This window comes from Megalobrama amblycephala, linkage group LG18 (genome assembly GCF_018812025.1).
Source record: "Megalobrama amblycephala isolate DHTTF-2021 linkage group LG18, ASM1881202v1, whole genome shotgun sequence".
Lineage (NCBI taxonomy): Eukaryota > Metazoa > Chordata > Actinopteri > Cypriniformes > Xenocyprididae > Megalobrama > Megalobrama amblycephala.
In genome coordinates this window covers 5,909,089-5,930,255 of record NC_063061.1, presented here as the reverse complement: position 1 = coordinate 5,930,255, position 21,167 = coordinate 5,909,089, and the positions used below count along the sequence as shown (strand labels likewise).

Genomic DNA, 21,167 nt, shown 5'->3' with positions numbered 1-21,167 from the left:
AGTTCAATCTTTTTCCATCATGTTTAGTATCTATTTGTTTAGAATATTGCCAAAGGTATTCTGGTGGTGGTTTGGAAAGTGAGAAATGCATTGGTAAACTTTAAAGACACTGTAAAGACTTCCAACTTTGTGCTTTATGCAAATGAGTTCCACAGGAGAAAGAAGGGTGGGCCACACTCTGTGTGTCCCCTCTGATGCCAGCGGCCAATCACAGCACTCGAATGGAGAAGCGCCAAATTGCAATCTCCTCCTCATCGGAAAGGGATAAAGGTACCCTTTCAACAGACACTCCTGGTTCTGAGTCCCCGCTTGCGAAGCTGAGACACAACAGATACGCCGTTCTGAGCCTGTCCTGCACGAGGATAGACACAACAGATACACCGTTCTGAGTCTGCCCTTCAAAGGGGAAAGACAGAGCAGATACAACACAGTTCTGAGCCTCTGGTCCATCCAGAGAGACAACAACAGATCCCATGATCTGAGTCTACAGCTTGTGAGGCAGCAACAGAGACGACTACGTTCTAAGCCACCAGCTTGTGAAGAAAGAGACATTAACAAACACTACGTTCAGAGTTTCCGTCCAGTGAGACAGTGACGACATCTGCCACAAGGTTAAGCTCAGGAGAGCAAACCTTCACTCCAAGGTACCTTCGTCTGCATGTTCCAGATTGTTAAGGACCTTCTGCACCTACACCAGGGCCTCATCTGCTTGTTCCGGATTTTAGGACCCTTTGGTGCTCCAGGAGATCAGCATCCGACAGAGCTTCGTGTTCAAGACTGTTGAAACAGATTCTGGCTCCCAGCACAACCAGTGGAGGACGTCACCGTCATCGGACTCAACCAAGTGGAACGTAAATATCACTTAACCAAACCTCTTTCCAGAGACCTTGGCATTGTTGTATATTATCAGTATATAATTTCCTAATTCCCATTAGATGTAATATAGCTGATGTTAGTTAATAACAAATAATCTTTCATCTATTTGTTTGTTGCATAATAAGGTTTTCCACCTTATTATTTTCAGAGAAACAGTTTATCTTTCCATAAGATAACGTAACTCTTCCATAGCCACACTCAATTTAATCACTTGTATTCTATGTATCTTATGCACTTTATTCCTTTATCATTCATGGTATCCATTTAGTAGTTGTGTTAGTTATTCTTGTTTATCTTTTTGTTAATAAAATTTATTTTATTACACTTGTGTCTTCCTTGTGCTGATAATACAGAAGCGGTTCAACAAGTTAGCAATATCACCAATCTTTCAAATAAATCAGCTGACCACTTTACGTTAACTCTAAATGAATGAAAAGCCCCCGTTGAGAGTGTTCTCATACTGCCAAGGTAAAAGACCTTGAATAGTGCCCTGAACTAGGAAAAAGGGGGGAAGTGGTCATCTGATGTACTCATAACCACACCTTAAGAGACGTGTGATCCAAAATCACAACGTCAGCGGTGACGTGAGTACCAATCCCTGTTTTACTTCGTGTCCTTGGATGGACAAAGTAAAAATCACTACACCATAAAAACATAATCTTGATTCCCAGACCCTGTCTTTATTTTTCTTCTGCTTATTTCTTTTCCATTATTTCATTTCACACCAGCCGAACAAATGGCGAGCTTTTGTATTACTGCATGATGATTTATAATTGAGGATAACCTATATTGGCCAAGCGAGAAGAGATCTAATAATCCATACAAGCTCCTTATTCCCTCATTAACCGGCTGCTCATTTTAGATGAAATACATGTTTACACTGTACATTAAACAAATACAAATACTCAAATGTGTTCCCTTTCGAAGGGAACTTCAACTCAATGAGTTAAAATCGCATTAGGAAACGTCACACGTGAGCTGATGTCTGAAAGCCAAGTATCAAAAAACTCCAATCATATCAGCCAGCGACAGCCTATGACATCAACATAGCGCGACACGGAAGAATATAAGGAGCGCCTAGAGAATCAGTCAGTATCTTATCGTCTTTCGGGACTGTTCTGTCTGATCACGATTGTATTGACTCCGGTAAGAGATTCCATAATATGCTTTACAAATGTTCAAGAGAGTGTTCATCCGTGTCTCAGGGTTTTGACACTTGAAATACACATTTCTGGGCGTTTTCTGTCTGGGAGAGGAGCGTGCATAGACAGTGCTTGAGGGCGCTGTCTGTGTGTTTTCTGTTATTTACTTTGAGCGTCTCCCTATTGGGACGCTCCGTTCTCGTTCGGCACTCTTCTCGAGGGAAGAGGTGTCCGCATCTGTGCCTGGTGATTCTGGCCCTGTTTGTGCTGGGGCAAAATGGCGGCTGCAATCACAGGGCTTGCAGGTGAGCTCATTGGGAAGTTTGAGAGAGTTGTATTCTCTCTCAGCTTCCCAGGGCTGACAAGGATGAGTTGCTGGATGACGATGACGTCTGTGTTTGACGTCATCGCGTTCAGCAGCGCGCGCTCCTCTGGCTGCTGTGTATGCGGAGCTGCTGGTATTTATGGGACGCGCTTCTGGCAGGCTGCAGCTGCCGCGAGAGCGCGTTAAGAAAGGGGCCACGTGCGGACGGCTCAACGAGCGGTTCCTTTCTGTCCATGAATGCTGCAGCTCCCATAAACTTTCCATTCCTTCCTGATCTCCGCGTTTGAGATCGGGAGGGCATGGAAAAACCTCTAGCCATTCAGATTTGTATGGCTAGGGGGGGGGGGAACTGAAGTTTGATAGGTTTGCTAGAATGATATATGGTGCAGGCCACAAAATGGCCACCTCCTAGCCAGCTATTGTTTAGAGTAGCTTCTGGTCTGCTGGTTGCTAGAGTAGTTTGAGTTAGCACTCGTCACTTCAGTTAGTATCTATATTTAGGTCGGCCTTAATCGCCCGCCTGACATTGTTTGCTTGTGAGCTTCATTTTCTTTCTCTTATCCATGAGATTTGGCGGTGAAGCCCAGGCTTTACTAGGCGTGTGGCCCTATAGGCCCGCAGCTTAACGGCCAGGCTAGAGCTAGGTTAGGTGTGTTTGTTAACTACCCTATGTATGATTATCCCTTGTCAGGTTGTATAGTTCCTAGTTCTGGCCTTTTCCTGAAGGAGTTGTTAGGCCGTATGCCCATTTCCCCTTGTTCATATAGGTGCAATTGGTTGAGTTTAACAGCTAAGGTTGTAGACTGTTATCAGCCTCCCTGGTGCTGTTTTTCTCAGGTGGTAGGCCCTTATCTTTGCGTAGAAAAGTTATGCAGTGTACGTTAGGCCCCACTCTCTAAAGCTTCATTCATGCTATGAATTTGTCTTTCCCCTGAGCCACTTGATTTAACATTCAAGTTTGAGTTTGACGGTGCTAGCTTTTTAGCCTCCGTCCTCTAGGGCTTAGCACAAATTTGCTAAATCTGTTTGATGAGAGCATTTATCCTCTTTAGGATGGTATGTATTTCAAAGCATTGTGTTTGCTTTGCGTTCTAGCTTTTTGCCCTACATTTGTTTATGTGAGCTTTACTCTAGTGCTGCCACAGGTTGGCACATGTTCTCATAATAGTAGGCTTGTGAAATCAGCCTCTATTTAAGAGCATGGTGACTATTATACGCCCCAGTTTTAGCCTCCTTCTAGTTTAGCAGCTTGTGTTTCTCAAGTGCTGTTGTTATTTGATCATAGTTTGCTTACATGACTAGTTATGTATTCAGTTATGTACTCCTCTCAGTTTGAGAGTAAAAAGGTGCTTTTACTGAGTGGCTGACCTCTCAGGGTTAAGTTTTTGTGGTAAAACCTTACTGAAGTTTGGTTTTTACTACATCAGCCTCCTTGAGTCTGGGTTTCTACTCTAGTTGAGCTAAATAGCTAACTAGTATCTAGGTTGGTTCTATTTATTGTTCCTTGAACCCTAATGGCCACTAGACTAACGCCGTATGTCTTAAAGATTTTAGGCCCTCTGGGCTGCCTTTTTTGAACATACTAGCGTATGTTGTAGTGTAATCCTCTTACTAGAGAGCTAGTATCCTACTGAATACACTGAATTCACTTCTGGAACGATCCATTGGATCGTGTTAGGTAGATTGTCATGTGGGCATTTTACAGTTTAACTACTGTTACTAAGTCATATGTCCTGCTCCCAGCAAGACAGGTGTTCTAGGTGGCCCTCACAGCCCATTGAATGTCCTACTGTTGTGACAAAGTACTCTAGCTTATGTGAGTCTTACTCCACATAGAACTACTATCATGACGTAGGCCCTTTCTGGCCTCCATGGTTATGTGCCCGCAGTATGGTCTACCTGTTAGGTCGAGCTTTGTACTTCCCTGCTAGGGTTGTCTGTGTAATAGTGCTTAGCTGATCATTGGTGAAGGCTTCCATGAGGCCTCCCATTAAAGATCAGCCCCAGGCTGGTTTGTGCTCTCCTCTATCAGGGTTCTCTAGCACACAGCCTCCTCAGTGCAAATAATCAGGCGCTGAGTAGATCCTAGGATGAGCGGATTATACTCCCCTCAATACGAGGGTTTATAGCACTCAGCTGAGTTCTGCTCTCCAGGATGCCCGTCTCTACGCGTGGGTTTGAGTTGCTTACTGTCCCTCTCGCAGTCGCTCTTACTTGCTCTCTTCTCTGAAGAATGTGTTATAGAGATTCTGCATCCAGACAGGGTTGGCCAAGACTAAGTTTGTCCTTTATCAAACCAGGTCAGCCTCCCTGGTGGCATTGGGGGTGACTTTGTTCCCCTCTAGTGACTGGCTGGAGCTCCTTTCGGTTCCCTGGCCACATTCCCTTTAAGGGACCACTTTTTCTCTGAAAATTTGGTCCCAGAAGCCTTGAGCAGCCTTGGTAGGCTTTCTACGGAAGGCCTCTTTGAGGCTCAGCTTGGGCTGTTGGCCGTAGGGAATGCTGTCACTGACAGCCTTTGTGTGACCCGAGGGTGAGTTGCTATCTGGCGTTTTATTCAAAACTGCTTGACGCTTGTCTATCCATCTTGGAATGCACTCTCCTTTAGCATGGCGGCGTGGGTATTTCGTTCCCCAATGTGATTTTAACGCAGAGTTGAAGTTCCCTTTGAAAGGGAACGTCTCAGGTTACGTATGTAACCATAGTTCTCTGAGAACAGGGAACGAGACTCTGCGTTGCCCTGCCATGCTTCAGGGCTGCCTGCCGAACAGACCCTCAAGACAATAAGGTACTGACTGGTTCTCTAGGCTCTCCTTATATACTTCCAGGTCGCGCTGTGATGATGTCATAGGTTGTCGCCAGCCAATATGATTGGAGTATTTTGATACTTGGCTTGCAGACATCAGCTCACGTGTGACGTTCCCCAATGCGATTTTAACGCAGAGTCTCGTTCCCTGTTCTCAGGGAACTATGGTTACATACTGAGACGTTTTGTGCAGTAATATTTAACAAAGGGAACACTCTACTGAGAGTTATAAACTATTATAAGACTATTAATCAACCTATAACAAGGTCATTCACATGAATACAGTGTTGGAAAGTGATATTCGATTAAATATTTCCTTCTCCAATTCAATTTGAATGGCTTCTAATTCATCCTCTCATGTTCCATTCTCTTTATCTCTCTCTCATCACAGTATTAATTGAGTTTTAGCACAGGCACTAAATTTAAGACTTCTCGTATAATGTGCTGAAAGTCTGTGACACCACTGACCTTTTCAGCTTGTGCCATTTCCTGTAGGCCAGACTCCCCATAAATATAAACCGATGTCAGTCGTACAATGCAAATATATATTTGAAGATGGAATAATGCACTTCATTATCAAATACTATTCATAATGGATGAAGTGGCATTAAATTTGATGTGTTTAGCTTTTGATTAATGACCTTCTAATAGAATAAAACAATAACTTCTCTCTATGGCCATCAAAATTTAATTAGCAAACCTCTGCCTGCTGTGTGTGAATTATGTTTCTAGTGTTAAGCCTGCCAGCTTTTCTCCTGCTCACTTGCTTAGAGTTGTGTGAGCGCACATGAGTCGGTCTGCATGTGTGCATTGTTTGCTGCTGCGTACAGCCCCCGAAATAATTGTTTTTCATGCTCTTTTGCAAAGTTCGTCCTTGTGTATTCAAACACAATAAGTCCTTTGTTATGTTTTCCCATTATATATGTTAGATTCAAGGAAGCAGCTATCCGGAGGGAGCAGCTGACCCATGGGTAGTCGGCCTTTATTAAAGTTGCATTCCAATTGCCCTCATTGAATTGCATGTATTCCCTCTACTGCCCCCATATTTTTCATGAGATTTGTTTTGTGATACAGTATGATTTTTTTTTTTTCAACTCAGCGACTACATCATTCATGGAAATAGAAGCTTTTTATCAGTACATCTGAAATCTACAACATTTAGTTTGCATAATATCAGAAAGGTTGTAAAATAATTTATTTATACACTACACACACCAAACACTATTTTAACAAGCAAAGAAATACTAGCCACACAGGCAATTTGTCCAACAGTAATTCATTAAAAAAAAAAAAAAAAAAAAAGTGCCCTGTGTAGATATATTGGATAAGTTGTTTTAAGTGAAACCCTTGCAAGTGTTAGCCTACTCAGTCGCTTATATAGCATAGCAACACAGCTAAAAGTATTACTTTACCTGTTGAAACATGCCTTCACAAGCATCCGTAAGTGCTGTGTTTGTGATGTTTAAGTTGGGGGAGGTGCAACACGTGAAAGGGGCATTTGCAAGGTTGTTTGAAAACAGGCTTTGTTTTTGTAATTCTGCTAGGTGCCACTAGTGTCACAAAAACTACATACTTTACCTTTAAAGCAGGGGTGCCCAACTCTAATCAAATACACCTGAACCAGCTAATTAAGATCTTCAGGAAAACTTGATAATTACAGACAGGTGTATTAAAGCAGGTTGGAGCTGAACTCTGCAGGAACATAATGGCTGTGTCCGAAAACTGTAAAAAATTGCCTTCTGAGGACACATTTCAAGGTAGTAAGGCATCAAGGCACATTCGAATCCAATGTTAGCTTCACTTCCTGTCTCATGAGATACGTTCCTCAGATCGATTTTTGAAGGAAGCATAGATGTGTCTTTAGCTGCCTTTGATATCCCACAATCCTGTGCTTTCCATTCTGTGACAGCTGAGCTAGAAAAGTAAAGATGGCATCCAAAGGTTGCGTTTGCTGCTCAGTTTGTGTATAAATATACGATTTTGACCAACATATTTCAATTTTGATATCATTTCTATCGAGAAATTACTAGGCTACTGTAATAATTAAATATTTGTTTAGTTCTCACCAAAGCTCGCGCTATATTGCTGTAGATCGTTAAACTGTTACGCTGCCTCAGAAGTCTGTCCGAAATCAGTTTCGTGAGGTGCCTTCATGTACAAATGCTGCCGTACAAGTCATTCTCTTATAAGACAGCGAGGCAGCAAGACAGCTACCTAGGTTTTCGGACGCAGCCATAGCTCTCCAGGAACAGGACTGACAGGGTTCTAAGAGTAATTGAAGCAAAATAATAAGGCTGCATTAAGGATACCAAAACAGCATTGCAATTGTTTGCAAGTTAAATTTTTGGTTAGAATAAACCAGTACTCTTGTGGTTTGTCTCTCTAAGATGCCTACACCAACAACGAGGTTGTCTACATCTGGACAGCGGATGATGAGAAATCTGTTTCTGTGGCTCCTGATGGTTCTAGACTCAACCAGTATGACCTGTTGGGCCACGTCATTGGCAAAGAGACCATCAGCTCCAGTACAGGTAATTACTTTTCTCTTTTGTGCCAGTCAGATTTTTTTTTTTTTTAAATAGTTTAAAAGAAATATCCAACTGTGAACACAAAATTTTGGTAGAGATTGAGTGAGGTGATCAACATCTGGAACAAGTCAACATCCTGACAGTGAAATACACTTATTTTAGGGCTTTTCTGATACAGTCATAAATAAGTGTGTGCATGTGCGTGTGCGTGTGTTTCTGCATGTTCTAGACAGGCAGCATTTCACATAGCGAACAATAATGATGGAGGAGAAAACCCACGATAAATTTTGAAATACTACTGTTGTCGTGTCACGGAATGTAGTTTTAAATCAAATCTGCAGTTTACTTATAAAGGTAGTGCCTATTTGAAAATATGGTCCAACATTTTCGGAATTGTTTCGGAAGTCTTTTTGACATTTGCTGCTCACTCTGATGTCTCTGTAGTGGTTAAATTTGAGACCATTTGTTTTGGGGTATATCTAATGGGCAATTTTTGGTGTTATGAATCTATTATTTGTTCCCAGGCAATTCATTTTGACTGAGGTCAAAATCAAGTTTTATTACTTTATTTAATTTAACTTTAAAGCAGTATTAGAGCTGTAATGGATTCCACTAAAAGCCTAGATAAGAACCCATGTGCAGTTTATTAAATCAAACATGAACAAATACAAATAATCTATGGCCCAGTTTCACAGACAGGGCTTAGACTAAGCCAGGATTAAGCCTTAGTTCAATTAGGGCATTTAAGTATATTTTATAAACGTGCCCCAGAAAAAATATATATTACTGGTGTGTATCTTGAGACAAAACAATGGCACTGACATATTTTAAGATATGTCAGTGTAAGTTGTTTTCAGTTAAAACAGCTCAAACATGCATTTTAGTCTGGGACTAACTTAAGTCAAGTCACTTTTATTTATATAGCGCTTTTTACAATACAGATTATGTCAAAGAAGCTTTACAGTGATAACTGGTATATATAATTTTGGCTGCTTAAAGAAAATGGTGTCAGTATCCATCTTAAATCAATTCAATGGAATCAATTCAATGGAAAGGATTCCAGAAGAGAAGACAATGCTGAATAAAGTCGTAGTTTTTGTTATTTTTGGACCAAAATGTATTTTCGATACTTCAACAAATTCTAACTAACCCACTGATGTCACATGGACTACTTTGATGATGTTTTTATTGCCTTTCTGGACATGGACAGTCTACCGTACATACATTTTCAATGGAGGGACAGAAAGCTCTCGGACTAAATCTAAAATATCTTAAACTGTGTTCCGAAGATGAATAGATGTCTTACGGGTATAGAACGACATGAGGGTGAGTCATTAATGACATAATTCAGTATTGATTAATTCCGATGTAAGAAACAATAGTTATTAATTTATCTATATCAGTACTGGAGTAAACAGTGATGTCATCATCCAGCTCAGTTCAGTTTGCATACAATGCTGTTAATGCAGGCAGATCAAAACACTGTTAAATATAAAATGTCAAATGTCAAAGCTTAAGCCTTGTCTGTGAAACCGGGGGGAAATCAAACAATGATTTGACTTAAAAACAGACTTGACATGAACAGATCTGACTACACTCACCCTACAATGGTTACACGAACAAACTAGACAAGATACAATGGAAACATGAGGGCCTGAAAGCAGTCAGGACAATGGACCAATGAGAAGACAGAGGAACTAAAGGCCACATAAGGGAACCACATGACAAGATCACATAAGGGAACAGCGAATCATTTGAAACTACTTGGCTATGACTAAATTCAAAATATAAGACATGAAAACATGAATGTCAAACAAAACCAAAAACAGACATGACATACCCCCCCCCCCCCACCCTCCAATGGCCGGCTCCCAATGCCCAAACAAAACAACAAAATCAAAATAAAAGTCTAGGAGGGTAGTGGAGTGGGGGTGAGCAAAGAGGAGGGATGGGGGGTGAGCAAAGAGGAGGGATGGAGGGCCAGGTCCATGAAGTGGAAGAGGGTCTGGATCATAGCATGGTGGTGGACCTAGGCCGTGGATTGGTGGTGTGACTGTGGAGCAGAGGCGGGCCTGGATCGTGAAGCAAAGGTCAGACCATGGCAGGGTCAGCGGAGATGGAGACCACCAGGATGGAGCCGGCGGATTAGATGACCTCCACGACAGAGTGGACATGTATGGCATGGTGGAGCAGTGACCCACTGGAGATCAGGAGGCCATGGCAGAGAACCACTGGGGATCAGGAGGCCATGGTGGAGCAGAAACATGGGCGGAGTGAACATATATGGCCTCTGTGGCTGTGGCATGGAGCACAGAAAGTTTGTGGATAGCCTCCTTGGCCATGACACGGAGCATAAAAAGATAATCAATGGCCTCCGTGGTTGTAACAGAGCTGATAGGGGGCACCAAGAGTTCAGAAGTGACCTACGTGGCCTGGGGTACTGGGAGTTTGTAGACAGGCTCCATGGCCATATGGCAGAGCCAACAGTGGCCACATTGGCTTCAGAATCGGCCTCCTCGCCACCTTGTGTGGCCCAGACACACAAAATGTCTATTGCCATCAAATTCAAGTTCCAGTTTAAGTAGTTTATATTTCATTTGCTCAGCTTACACGGGTAAACAGGGCATTGAAATGCTTAAGATAAGACTCAGGTCGCAGACAAGTGCAGGACAATAACATTCAGTCAGGGTCACAGAACAAAGTGAAAGATAATAATATTCAGTCTTACAAAACAGTCATAAGACAATGCAATCTAAATATAGAGTAATAATAGTAACACTTTAGTATAGGGAACATGTATGCACTATTAACTATAACTTTTCCCTCAATAAACTACTAATTTACTGCTTATTAATAGTTAGTAAGGTAGTTGTTAAGTTTAGGTATTGGGTAGGGTTAAGAATGTAGAATAAGGTCATGTAGAATAAGGCATTAATATGTGCTTAATAAGTACTAATAAACAGACAATATTCTAGTAATATGAGACTGTCCTCCAAAAAAAAAAAAAAAAAAAAAAAAATTACCCTATAGGTCATTTTTCAAGCACCTTAATTATGACCTATATTTACGTTTTAAAGTCATGCGCCCTCTAGCTGGCGTAAAAATAATGACAGTGTCGTGTTACGTCTGTCGTCATGAAATGACGTATGACTGTCGTTACCAATCAAAATGCGTGTTCATTTAAATGCAATGTGTGGAGTTTTTACACCATTTGTCCTATTTTCATTTAGCAAAACTCATTTTTTTTATTAATGACTACACCCACCCCAACCCTAAACCTACTTTAAATCACTAAGGGTGCATATACACTTTATGAGCACATGCGTTCCCTGGGATCGAACCCATGATCGCTTGATCACATGATTGCATATTGTTATTGCAATGCTCTGCCAATTGAGCTACGCGAAACCTGAAATATGACGCAGATAAAAGCGAACAATGCATTAAAATGAAAGTGTCCTATTGTCAATAGGGGCGTAACTTTAGTAAACGCTCCCATGGGTCATATTTCAGGGAAGTGACAAACGACCTATGTGGGCGTATTGGTTGGAGAACATGTTGAGTAATATGCATGCTAATAAACAACTAGTTAAAAGGCCCTAAAATAAAGTGTTACCGTAATAATAATAAATAGTATGAACACATAATATACTATGCAGTGAAAAATAAACTGTTGATGTAGGGATTTAGAGCAAAAATGCCAATAATTGTAAAAAAAATACTGATATAGAAGTGACTTAATAAAATGTAATAAATTGTAGGAGTGCAGGAGATGATTAATTGTTATTGAGTAGCCTGATGGCTTGTAGGTAAAAGCTGTTCTTTAATCTGGTAGTTCGTGACTGGGTGCTTCTGAAGTATCTGCCAGATGGCAGTGGCACAAAAAGTTAGAGAGCTATAGGTGGTTAGAGTCCTTGTTCTCACCACTCTCTGCAGTGCTTTACAGTCCAGGGCAGAGCAGCTGCCATGAAAAGTTGTGATGCAGCCTGTCAGGATGCTCTCTTTGGTGCAACAATAAAACTTAGTTAAAATGCTTGAGTCAACACCAACTTTCTTTAGCCTCCGCCAGAAGTAAAGACATTATTGAGCTGCTCTCACTTGCCGTGACTGTATGGTGGGACCAGGAGAGATCATCAGAGATGTGGACACCAAGGAACTTGTAGCTTTTAACATTTTGAACCTCCACTCCATTTATGTGAATAGGAGCATGTCCCCGTCTCCATGTTTTCTTGTAATCCACAAATATATCCTTTGTTTTGCTTACATTAAGAGAAAGGTTATTGTCACTACACCATGCTGTGAGTAATCCAACCTCCTCCCTGCAGGACGTTTCATCTCGATTGGAGATGAGGATAAGATGGTTGTCATCAGCAAACTTGCAGATAATATTTGAGCAGTGTTTTGCCATACAGTCATATGTTAACAGGGAGTACAGAAGGAGGGTAAGAACGCATTCCAGTACTGAGTGTGAGTGTGAAGGACGTGCAGTTGCAGTTGTCAGAAATTCCAGAATCCAGTTACACAGTTGGCTGTTTAGACCCAGATCTTTGGCTACAATTTTGTCGGGATGATGATGTTGAATGCAGAGATATAGTCGACAAACAGAAGGATCTACTCAACAAAAACTTTTAGGATCAGAGGGCAGCTGTCATAGTCAGTAGGAATTTTCACCACAGGAGGTGTCATCAGCCTTAAACCGAGCATAGAAGGTGTTAGGCTCATTTGGTAAGGAGGTTGAAGTACCTAAAATATAATCTGACTCCACTCTCTCCCTGTAGGCCCTTTTAGCAGCCCTGATATCTTTTTGAAGGTCATACCTGGACTTTTTGTAGGCTATGAAGTCACCAGAGTTAAAAGCAGTGGTTCGTGCTCTCAAGTTGACGCACACTTCTCTGTTTTATCCAGGGCTTCTGGTTGGGAAATGTCCATACGTAGAGAGAGAACATCCTTTGTGCATTTGTTAATATAAAAGATCACAGAGTCTGTATATTCATTGATGTCACTGCCTACTGCTTTCTGAAACATTTCCCAGTCTGTGGATTCAAAGTCTGGAGTCTGGAGATGGCATCCTCACTCCATTTGTGGATTGGTCTGACAGCTGATTTTAGGCATTGTCTGTATGCAGGTAACAGAAGTATGCTAATATGGTCACCTTCACCAAAGGCAGGCCGGGGGAGGGATTTGAAACTGTCTTTCATTAGTGAATAGCACTGATCAAAAGTCGGATCCCCTCATGTGGGGAAATTACTGTGCTGATGGTATTCAAGAAGAACCTTCCTCATGTTAGCTGTATTAAAATCCCCTACAACAATAAAAACATGTCGTCCCAAATCCGTAAGGCCTTCGTTCCGTTTCGGAAAACAAATTAGCAATGTCATTGCACCTTTTGAGGTCCAGAAAGGTATTAAAGACATTGTTAAAATAGTCGACGTGACTGCAGTGGTTCAACCTTAATGTTATGAAGTGACGAGAATACTTTTTGTGTGCAAAAACAAAACAAAATAATTATTTTTTTTAACAATTTGAACTGTTGTCATACGCAGTTGACATAGTGAACGCAGTGCAGGCTTCCGTGTTTACGTCCGAACGCTGGCTCAGTATTGGCCGAAGCTGAACCCGAGCCGCACGACGCATCCGTGATGTGTGATGCTGGCCAATAATGAGTGAATAATGAGCGTTCGGATGTAGAACACATAAGCCTGCACTATGTTTTTACTGTACCAATCTTTTTTTATTATGGACCCTAAAATTTTGCATACAGGATAAATGAGCATACAGGAGAATTGAGCTGTGTCCAAACCCATGGGCCTCGCCACACAAAGGCAGTTATATGCAGTCCAATCAGACAAGCTGCTCCACTTTCTTCTGATATTTCCTAAGCAGTAAATGGGTGAATTTCCATTGTCTTACCTTCTACATTTTACACATATTTGGGATGTGAAAGATACAATATAATTTGAGATGCAATGTATGGTATGGAAAAATGTATGGAAACGGCTCAAAGGCAGATTTTTTAGCGATTACAAAAAAAAATATTTAGCTATACTTTTTTTAGGGATGATGCCATTACACACACCATTTTATTGGTAAAAGGCCAATTGAATGGAAACAGGCTGGAGTCAGCAAATTTTCTAAAAGTCTACAGGTCTAAAACCAGCATTCCCAGAGCTGGTTATATGACACCCTGGACTAAGCAAAAGTCTAAACAATCAAGCCAAGAGTGTAACATGTATGTTCTGTTTTAGCTTAGTTTCATTGGCTGCATTTACACTGCAAGTCTTAACGCACAGATCAGATCTTTTGTCCATATCTTATTTTTTTGACCAGTGTGTTTACATTCACTTTAGACGCAACTGGTATCCGATATCTGTTTACATTAATACACAGGTTTTGAATGGCCGTGCTATTAAAATTATTTATATATTTCACGTCGAGTGGCCATGATTACCTGCCAGAATGGATAAGTTAATAGCTGTCAGTGTCATGGATATAGACCTGAAAATAAAAGTAATTTGCATTTGTTACTTTATTTACGATAGTTAGATCTATAACTCTGAAGTGAAATAAAGTAATGGGTAAGATTACATTTATTTAAATGAATTTGAATGTAATGATAACGAGAGAGAGAGAGTAGCATACCCAGTGACGCTTTTAGTTTATTAAGAAAAACACGGTGGGCTCTTTTAAATGAACCGGGCAGAGGGTGAAATCCAGCTGCTGAATGTGTGTGTGTGAATTTCTTTCTAGGGAAAAATATAGACATATAAAGTTCCCACCTCAATAATAAAGCTGCAAATTATTAGTGCGACTACATACAGACACGTCTGCTTCATAATACAACATAAAAGCTTCAGTGAGCAAATATGCTGCCCTTGCCGTGTGGTGTCTTGGATTTCCAATGGGAATCGGATATGCATGTTTAGACGTAGGTCGCATGTCCAGAGATGTGTCTGATTTAAAACCACATTTGGAAGTGGCTCAGATCGGATGCGGAAAAATCGGAACTCGTGCAGATTTTTGTGTTTACACGTGTGCAACTAATTCCGATCTGTGTCAGATGTGAGCAAAACAATTGGATTTTTTTTTTTTTTGTGCCAGTGTAAACGCAGCCATTGTGTTTTAGTTCTGTTCTTGTTTGTCTGTGGGCCATGTCATTTGACCCAGTTTCTTAGTGTGTTTGATTAATGATTCCCTTCACCTGTCGTTCATTAATTACTTAATTTAGTCTGTGTATACAGGTGCTGGTCATATAATTAGAATATCATCAAAAAGTTGATTTATTTCACTAATTCCATTCAAAAAGTGAGACTTATACTATATTATATTCATTCATTACACACAGACTGATATTTTTCAAATGTTTATTTCTTTAATTTTGATGATTATAACTGACAACTAAGGAAAATCCCAAATTCAGTATCTCAGAAAATTAGAATATTGTGAAAAAGTTCAATATTGAAGACACCTGGTGCCACACTCTAATCAGCTAATTAACTCAAAACACCTGCAAAGGCTTTTAAATGGTCTCTCAGTCTAGTTCTGTAGGCTACACAATCATGGGGAAGACTGCTGACATGACAGTTGTCCAAAAGACGACCATTGACACCTTGCACAAGGAGGGCAAGACACAAAAGGTCATTGCAAAAGAGGCTGCCTGTTCACAGAGCTCTGTGTCCAAGCACATTAATAGAGAGGCAAAGGGAAGGAAAACATGCGGTAGAAAAAAAGTGTACAAGCAATATGGATAACTGCACCCTGGAGAGGATTGTGAAACAAAACCCATTCAAAAATGTGGGGGAGATTCACAAAGAGTGGACTGCAGCTGGAGTCAGTGCTTCAAGAACCACTACGCACAGACATATGCAAGACATGGGTTATAGCTGTCGCATTCCTTGTGTCAAGCCACTCTTGAACAACAGACAGCGTCAGAAGTGGCTAAAGACAAAAAGGACTGGACTGCTGCTGAGTGGTCCAAAGTTATGTTCTCTGATGAAAGTAAATTTTGCATTTCCTTTGGAAATCAGGGTCCCAGAGTCTGGAGGAAGAGAGGAGAGGCACACAATCCACATTGCTTGAGGTCCAGTGTAAAGTTTCCACAGTCAGTGATGGTTTGGGGTGCCATGTCATCTGCTGGTGTTGGTCCACTGTGTTTTCTGAGGTCCAAGGTCAACGCAGCCATATACCAGGAAGTTTTAGAGCACTTCATGCTTCCTGCTGCTGACCAACTTTATGGAGATGCAGATTTCATTTTCCAACAGGACTTGGCACCTGCACACAGTGCCAAAGCTACCAGTACCTGGTTTAAGGACCATGGTATCCCTGTTCTTAATTGGCCAGCAAACTCGCCTGACCTTAACCCCATAGAAAATCTATGGGGTATTGTGAAGAGGAAGATGCGATATGCCAGACCCAACAATGCAGAAGAGCTGAAGGCCACTATCAGAGCAACCTGGGCTCTCATAACACCTGAGCAGTGCCACAGACTGATCGACTCCATGCCACACCGCATTGCTGCAGTAATTCAGGCAAAAGGAGCCCCAACTAAGTATTGAGTGCTGTACATGCTCATACTTTTCATGTTCATACTTTTCATTTGGCCAAGATTTCTAAAAATCCTTTCTTTGTATTGGTCTTAAGTAATATTCTAATTTTCTGAGATACTGAATTTGGGATTTTCCTTAGTTGTCAGTTATAATCATCAAAATTTAAAAGAAATAAACATTTGAAATATATCAGTCTGTGTGTAATGAATGAATATAATATACAAGTTTTTTGAATGGAATTAGTGAAATAAATCAACTTTTTGATGATGTTCTAATTATATGACCAGCACCTGTATATACTCCCTGTTTTTTAAGTTCTTTGTCCGGTCTCATCTTTGTGAAGTGGATATGTTCCCTCACGATTCTGTGGATTATAGAATTAAAGACCGTTTCTGTGAATTCCTCGTCTTTGTGAGCTTACTTATATACAGCCACCCATAAAAAAAGGAGACTGAAATTGAAAATTATTTAGCACAGTTTAAATAACGATCCAGTTATGATATTGTGATGTATTGAATTACAGATTGCAATATACTGAGTCACAACATGTATATCAAAGTACATATTGTATCATGAGGTAATTGCCCATATTGTATCCAGCCCTACTTGTTTTCAGTTTTGTACACTGCCAGATCTCTTGCATTTACACTGAATGCTGCAATCAGCCTTTTAAAAGGTATCCTTGAAGGATATGGAAACATCTGCCTCCTTTGTTTTTCAGCATTTGAGGCATAGTTACAGATTTATGCAGGATAATGAAAAACCTCTATTGATCTTTAACACAGCTTATTTATATGCATGAGTCTGTAATACTGTAGCCTTCCCTTTATGAAATCTCTCCTTTTGCATCTGACAACCTGAATGAATTAATTTTGCTTGCCTCCCACACGTTTTTTTTAATATTATTTATATTTATTTCAGCCTTGTCATGTGCTTACAAATTCCATTTTTGTCTGTTTGTAAAGTAATTTATCTAGCCTGCTTTACAAGGACTTAGCTTATCGATTGCTTTCTGCCACATTTATTGGGCTCATACAGCTTCTCTGAAGAAGGAAGGACCCAAACAAGTTTGAGTCTACAAGAAAAGTGTGTGTGCTCAATATGATAAATGTGCACATGTGAAAATAATCTATGAAATCCACATTATTAATGATGCAGTTTTTCTAAAGACAGTAAAATGCAAATAATTTTATATATCAATATTTGTTAAAAAAAAAAAAAAAAAAAAAGTAAACCTGAATGAATGGCATGCTTCACATTGAGGTTGTATTTTAAGGGTCACAATTAAATGCACATAACACTTCTTTAATTATGCTGAACATACCAAATTGACAGTTCTTAGAAATAATACATTATAAACTGTTTGCAACGTATATTGGATCCCAGCAACAGCAATCTTTCTTTTTCTTTTTTCTTTTTTTTTAAGCATGGGCTTCTTGGGCCTAATCCCAGGCAGGGGTTAATTAACACTGGTCCAATCATGTGCCTGTGTATTTTATAACTTATAACCATATATTTCATCGAGTGATATAATATTAATGTACCAATCTTGAATGTTATATAATCTTAAGTCTATTAGTTGTTACTTCCCCTCCCTAGTTTAGGGTTGGAAGAGGGAATAACATGTTAAATAAAACTGAGAAAAACAGGAAAAACATGGAGAAATCACTAAGTTATTGGTATGGACTACTCAATGCTGCCACTTACAGCCAGTAAAGTAAACTGTTTAACATGTTGTTCATATTGATTTATATATTGATATATGATTAATAAATGTTAAAAAAATATATATTAAACATTTTAGAAAATGGGGACTACATAGTACAATTTCATACCCTTTTTTTCAGAATAAATTGAGTTTTATTGATTACAATTATGTGCCATTGTAATCTTCCTGATCCGTACGTAAATTCCCTAATAAGGGATTTTCCTTTCTTCTGAGTAATTCAAGCTTGAAATACCATCTAATTGCATGCATGTTTTTGCCATTCACACAATGCATTCTTGCATTCAGTGACAGTTGGACAGAGCGCAACAGAGTGGAACAAAACGCAGGGTTCTCAGGAAGCTGAGATGCAGATGCTGGCAGATGTCTTTGTTCATAGACCAAACAATAATATGCATATAAATACACTGATCAGCCACAACATTAAAACCACCTGCCACCGTGTAGGTCCTCCTCATGCTGCCAAAACAACTCTGATGTATCGAGAAATGGACTCCACAAGACCTCTGAACATGTCCTGTGGTATCTGGCACCAGGACATTAGCAAATCCCTTAAGTCCTGCAAATTGTGAGGTTGGGCCTCCAGTGATCGTATTTGTTGGTCCAGCACATCCCATAGATGCTCAATCGAATTGAGATTTGGGGAATTTGAAGGGCAAGACAGCACCTTGAACTCTTTGTCATGTTCATCAAAACCATTCCTGAACAATTTTTGCAGTGTGCATTATCCTGCTGAACAATCTTCAACAATGTTTTGGATGGTGGTAGAAGTCAAAGTAATACATGAATGGCAGGACCCAAGGTTTCCCAGCATCAGACCAGACAGCCTTCTTCCATTGCTCCATGGTCCAGTACTGACACTCACATGCCCATTGTAGCCACTTTCAGTGCTGACCAGGGGTCATAATGGCCCCATAAGCAGCTATCTATAATGCACTGTGTTCTGACACCCTTTTATCATGGTCAGCATAAAGTTTTTCAGCAGTTTGTGCTATTGTAGTTGTTCTGTGTGATCAGACCGGCTAGGTTAGCCTTCGCTCCCCACATTCATCAAAGAGCCTTGGGTGCCCATGACCCTGACGTCGGTTTACCGTTTGTCCTTCCTTACACCACTTTCAGCAAGACTTTTTAGAGATGCTCTGACTCAGTCGTCTAGAAATCACTATTGGCCTTGTCACAGTAATTTTTCCTGCTTGCAATGCATGAAATTCAAGAACTGACTGTTCACTCGCTGCCTGATATATCCCACCCCTTGACATGTGTGAACTTTTTTTTTTTCCTATGCGTTTTTTTTTTTTTTTTTTTTCGTTTTTTTTTCTCTTCATATTTACAATGTTTAAAAAATATAAAATATTTTTCTCATATTTTTATGGATTAATTGAACTTGTGTGGACATTAAATACAAAATTCCCTCCAGACATCATATCTGACCACTATTGTAAATATTAAATAAATTAGAAAACAAAACAAAAAAACAAAAAAAAACAAAAAAACTTTATTTTTTTCTTTTTTCCCAGACAAACTTTTAGTTATGTCCGGACAATCATCCACAGCCTCAAATAGGAGACATTTAAAATAGCTGATTAGAGAACAAGGATGTTGCATTCAAATGCAAATCTGGACAAATTATAAAGTTTCTGTCATGTCTGTATGAGTTCTCTTTATTGTCTATGGTTACTGATTAGTTAATCCTTGTCCAGCTGTTCCTGTTTAGTTCCATCACTTACTGTGTGTATATACTCCTTGTTCTGTTCAGTCCTTTGTCGGTTATTGTTTGTGTTGAACATGGTTGTAATTCTCCTGAGTTTGCTATTTAGACTTTTTCCTATCATCTCCTATGTCGTGTGCTTTCTACAGCCGCCATTCAATGACAAAATAACCGACCACTCTAAAACGAGTAAAAAAAAATTTCTGTCACCAGTGTTGTGTCTCCTCCCCGAGAACCAAAGGTTTCTGGGGTATTTGGGCTGGATGCTCTGGGACAGGGGCCGCTCCTTTACAGCCAGCGAGCCCGAGGCACCCACTAAGCTTGTCCAGGAACCAGAGCCGGATACCATCAAAACCCCAGAGACTAAACGCACTCATCAGTCCACCCCTGAGTCAGGAGCAGACCTGAACCTGATAGATCTGTGGTCCACGGATCCAGTTCCCACCCAGATCCCCACCGCTGAATCCTCGCCTTCTTCGCCAGTCCCATCTGGATATTTTGATGCTCCAGTGTTCCTGCCTGACTTCCTTGTCCCATCTCCCCCGCTGGTTACGGCAAGTCCCATGGATCCATCAGTACCGTATCATCTAGCTCGTTAGCTCTGCCCCCACCACTAGCTCCATGCGGTTCATCAGCTTCACCTCGGGCTTCACCTCCGCCAGCTTGGAATGAGGCCGAGTCGTCGGCTGCACCTCGGGCCTCCAGGCCCATGTCTCCACCTCGACCTGTCAGCCTGCCGGCTCCGCCCAGGCTCTGCATTCCTTCATCTCCACCATGGTCAATCTGGACTTCTGGGTCTACCCTTCGGCTCCATCAGGCCCTGGTCCATCGGCCTCTCTGCTCCACCGGTTCCTCCACTCACCCTGGTTCCGTCTCCGACGATTGGCTCCCGGGTTGTGCCCAGCCCTTCAGCTAAAGCTTCACTGTGGCTCCTCCCACTGTCAGATCCACCATGGTGTTTGTTTCCGGGTTCCTGTCCAACACCATCTCTACAGTCACCTCCAAAGCCCCCTCTCTCAGTTAGACATTGTACGGCATGAGAACTTGCCTTTCCAAGGGGGCACAATATCATAATTATGTTCTGTTTTGTTAGTTCCTGTCATGTTCCTTGCATGGGTTCTTATTAGTTTCTGTGATCACTGATTAGTTCATCCTTGTCCAGCTGTTCCTGTTTAGTTCCATCATTTACTGTGTGTATATTCTCCCTGTTCTGTTCAGTAATTTTTGTTATTTTTTGTTGAACATAGTTGTAATTCTCCTGAGTTGGCTTTTTTTTATTAAAGCCTCTGTTTTTCTCATCATCTCCTTCGTCATGCGCTTTCTACATCCACCGTTCTGTGACAACATGCTTGCCAGCTCTGGGAGAGACTGAGAGAGAGAAACATATCATGTAGGCCAGGGGTGCCCAATCCTGTTCCTGGAGATCTACCTACCTGCAAAGTTCAGCTCCAACCCTGATCAAACACAACTGAACCAGCTAATTAAGATCTTTAGGAATACTTCATAATTATAG

General features: G+C 40.8%; 1 protein-coding gene across 2 annotated transcripts in view; it reads left to right on the top strand.

Moving 5' to 3' along the window:
• The window catches only part of gabra3 (gamma-aminobutyric acid type A receptor subunit alpha3), a 268,591-nt gene that overhangs the window by 186,269 nt on the left and 61,155 nt on the right, over positions 1–21,167 (top strand). For both annotated transcript variants that reach the window (XM_048165836.1, XM_048165837.1), the window contains exon 7: positions 7,537–7,680. In XM_048165836.1, coding sequence (XP_048021793.1) covers positions 7,537–7,680 — 144 coding nt within the window. The remainder of the gene's footprint in view (positions 1–7,536; positions 7,681–21,167) is intronic.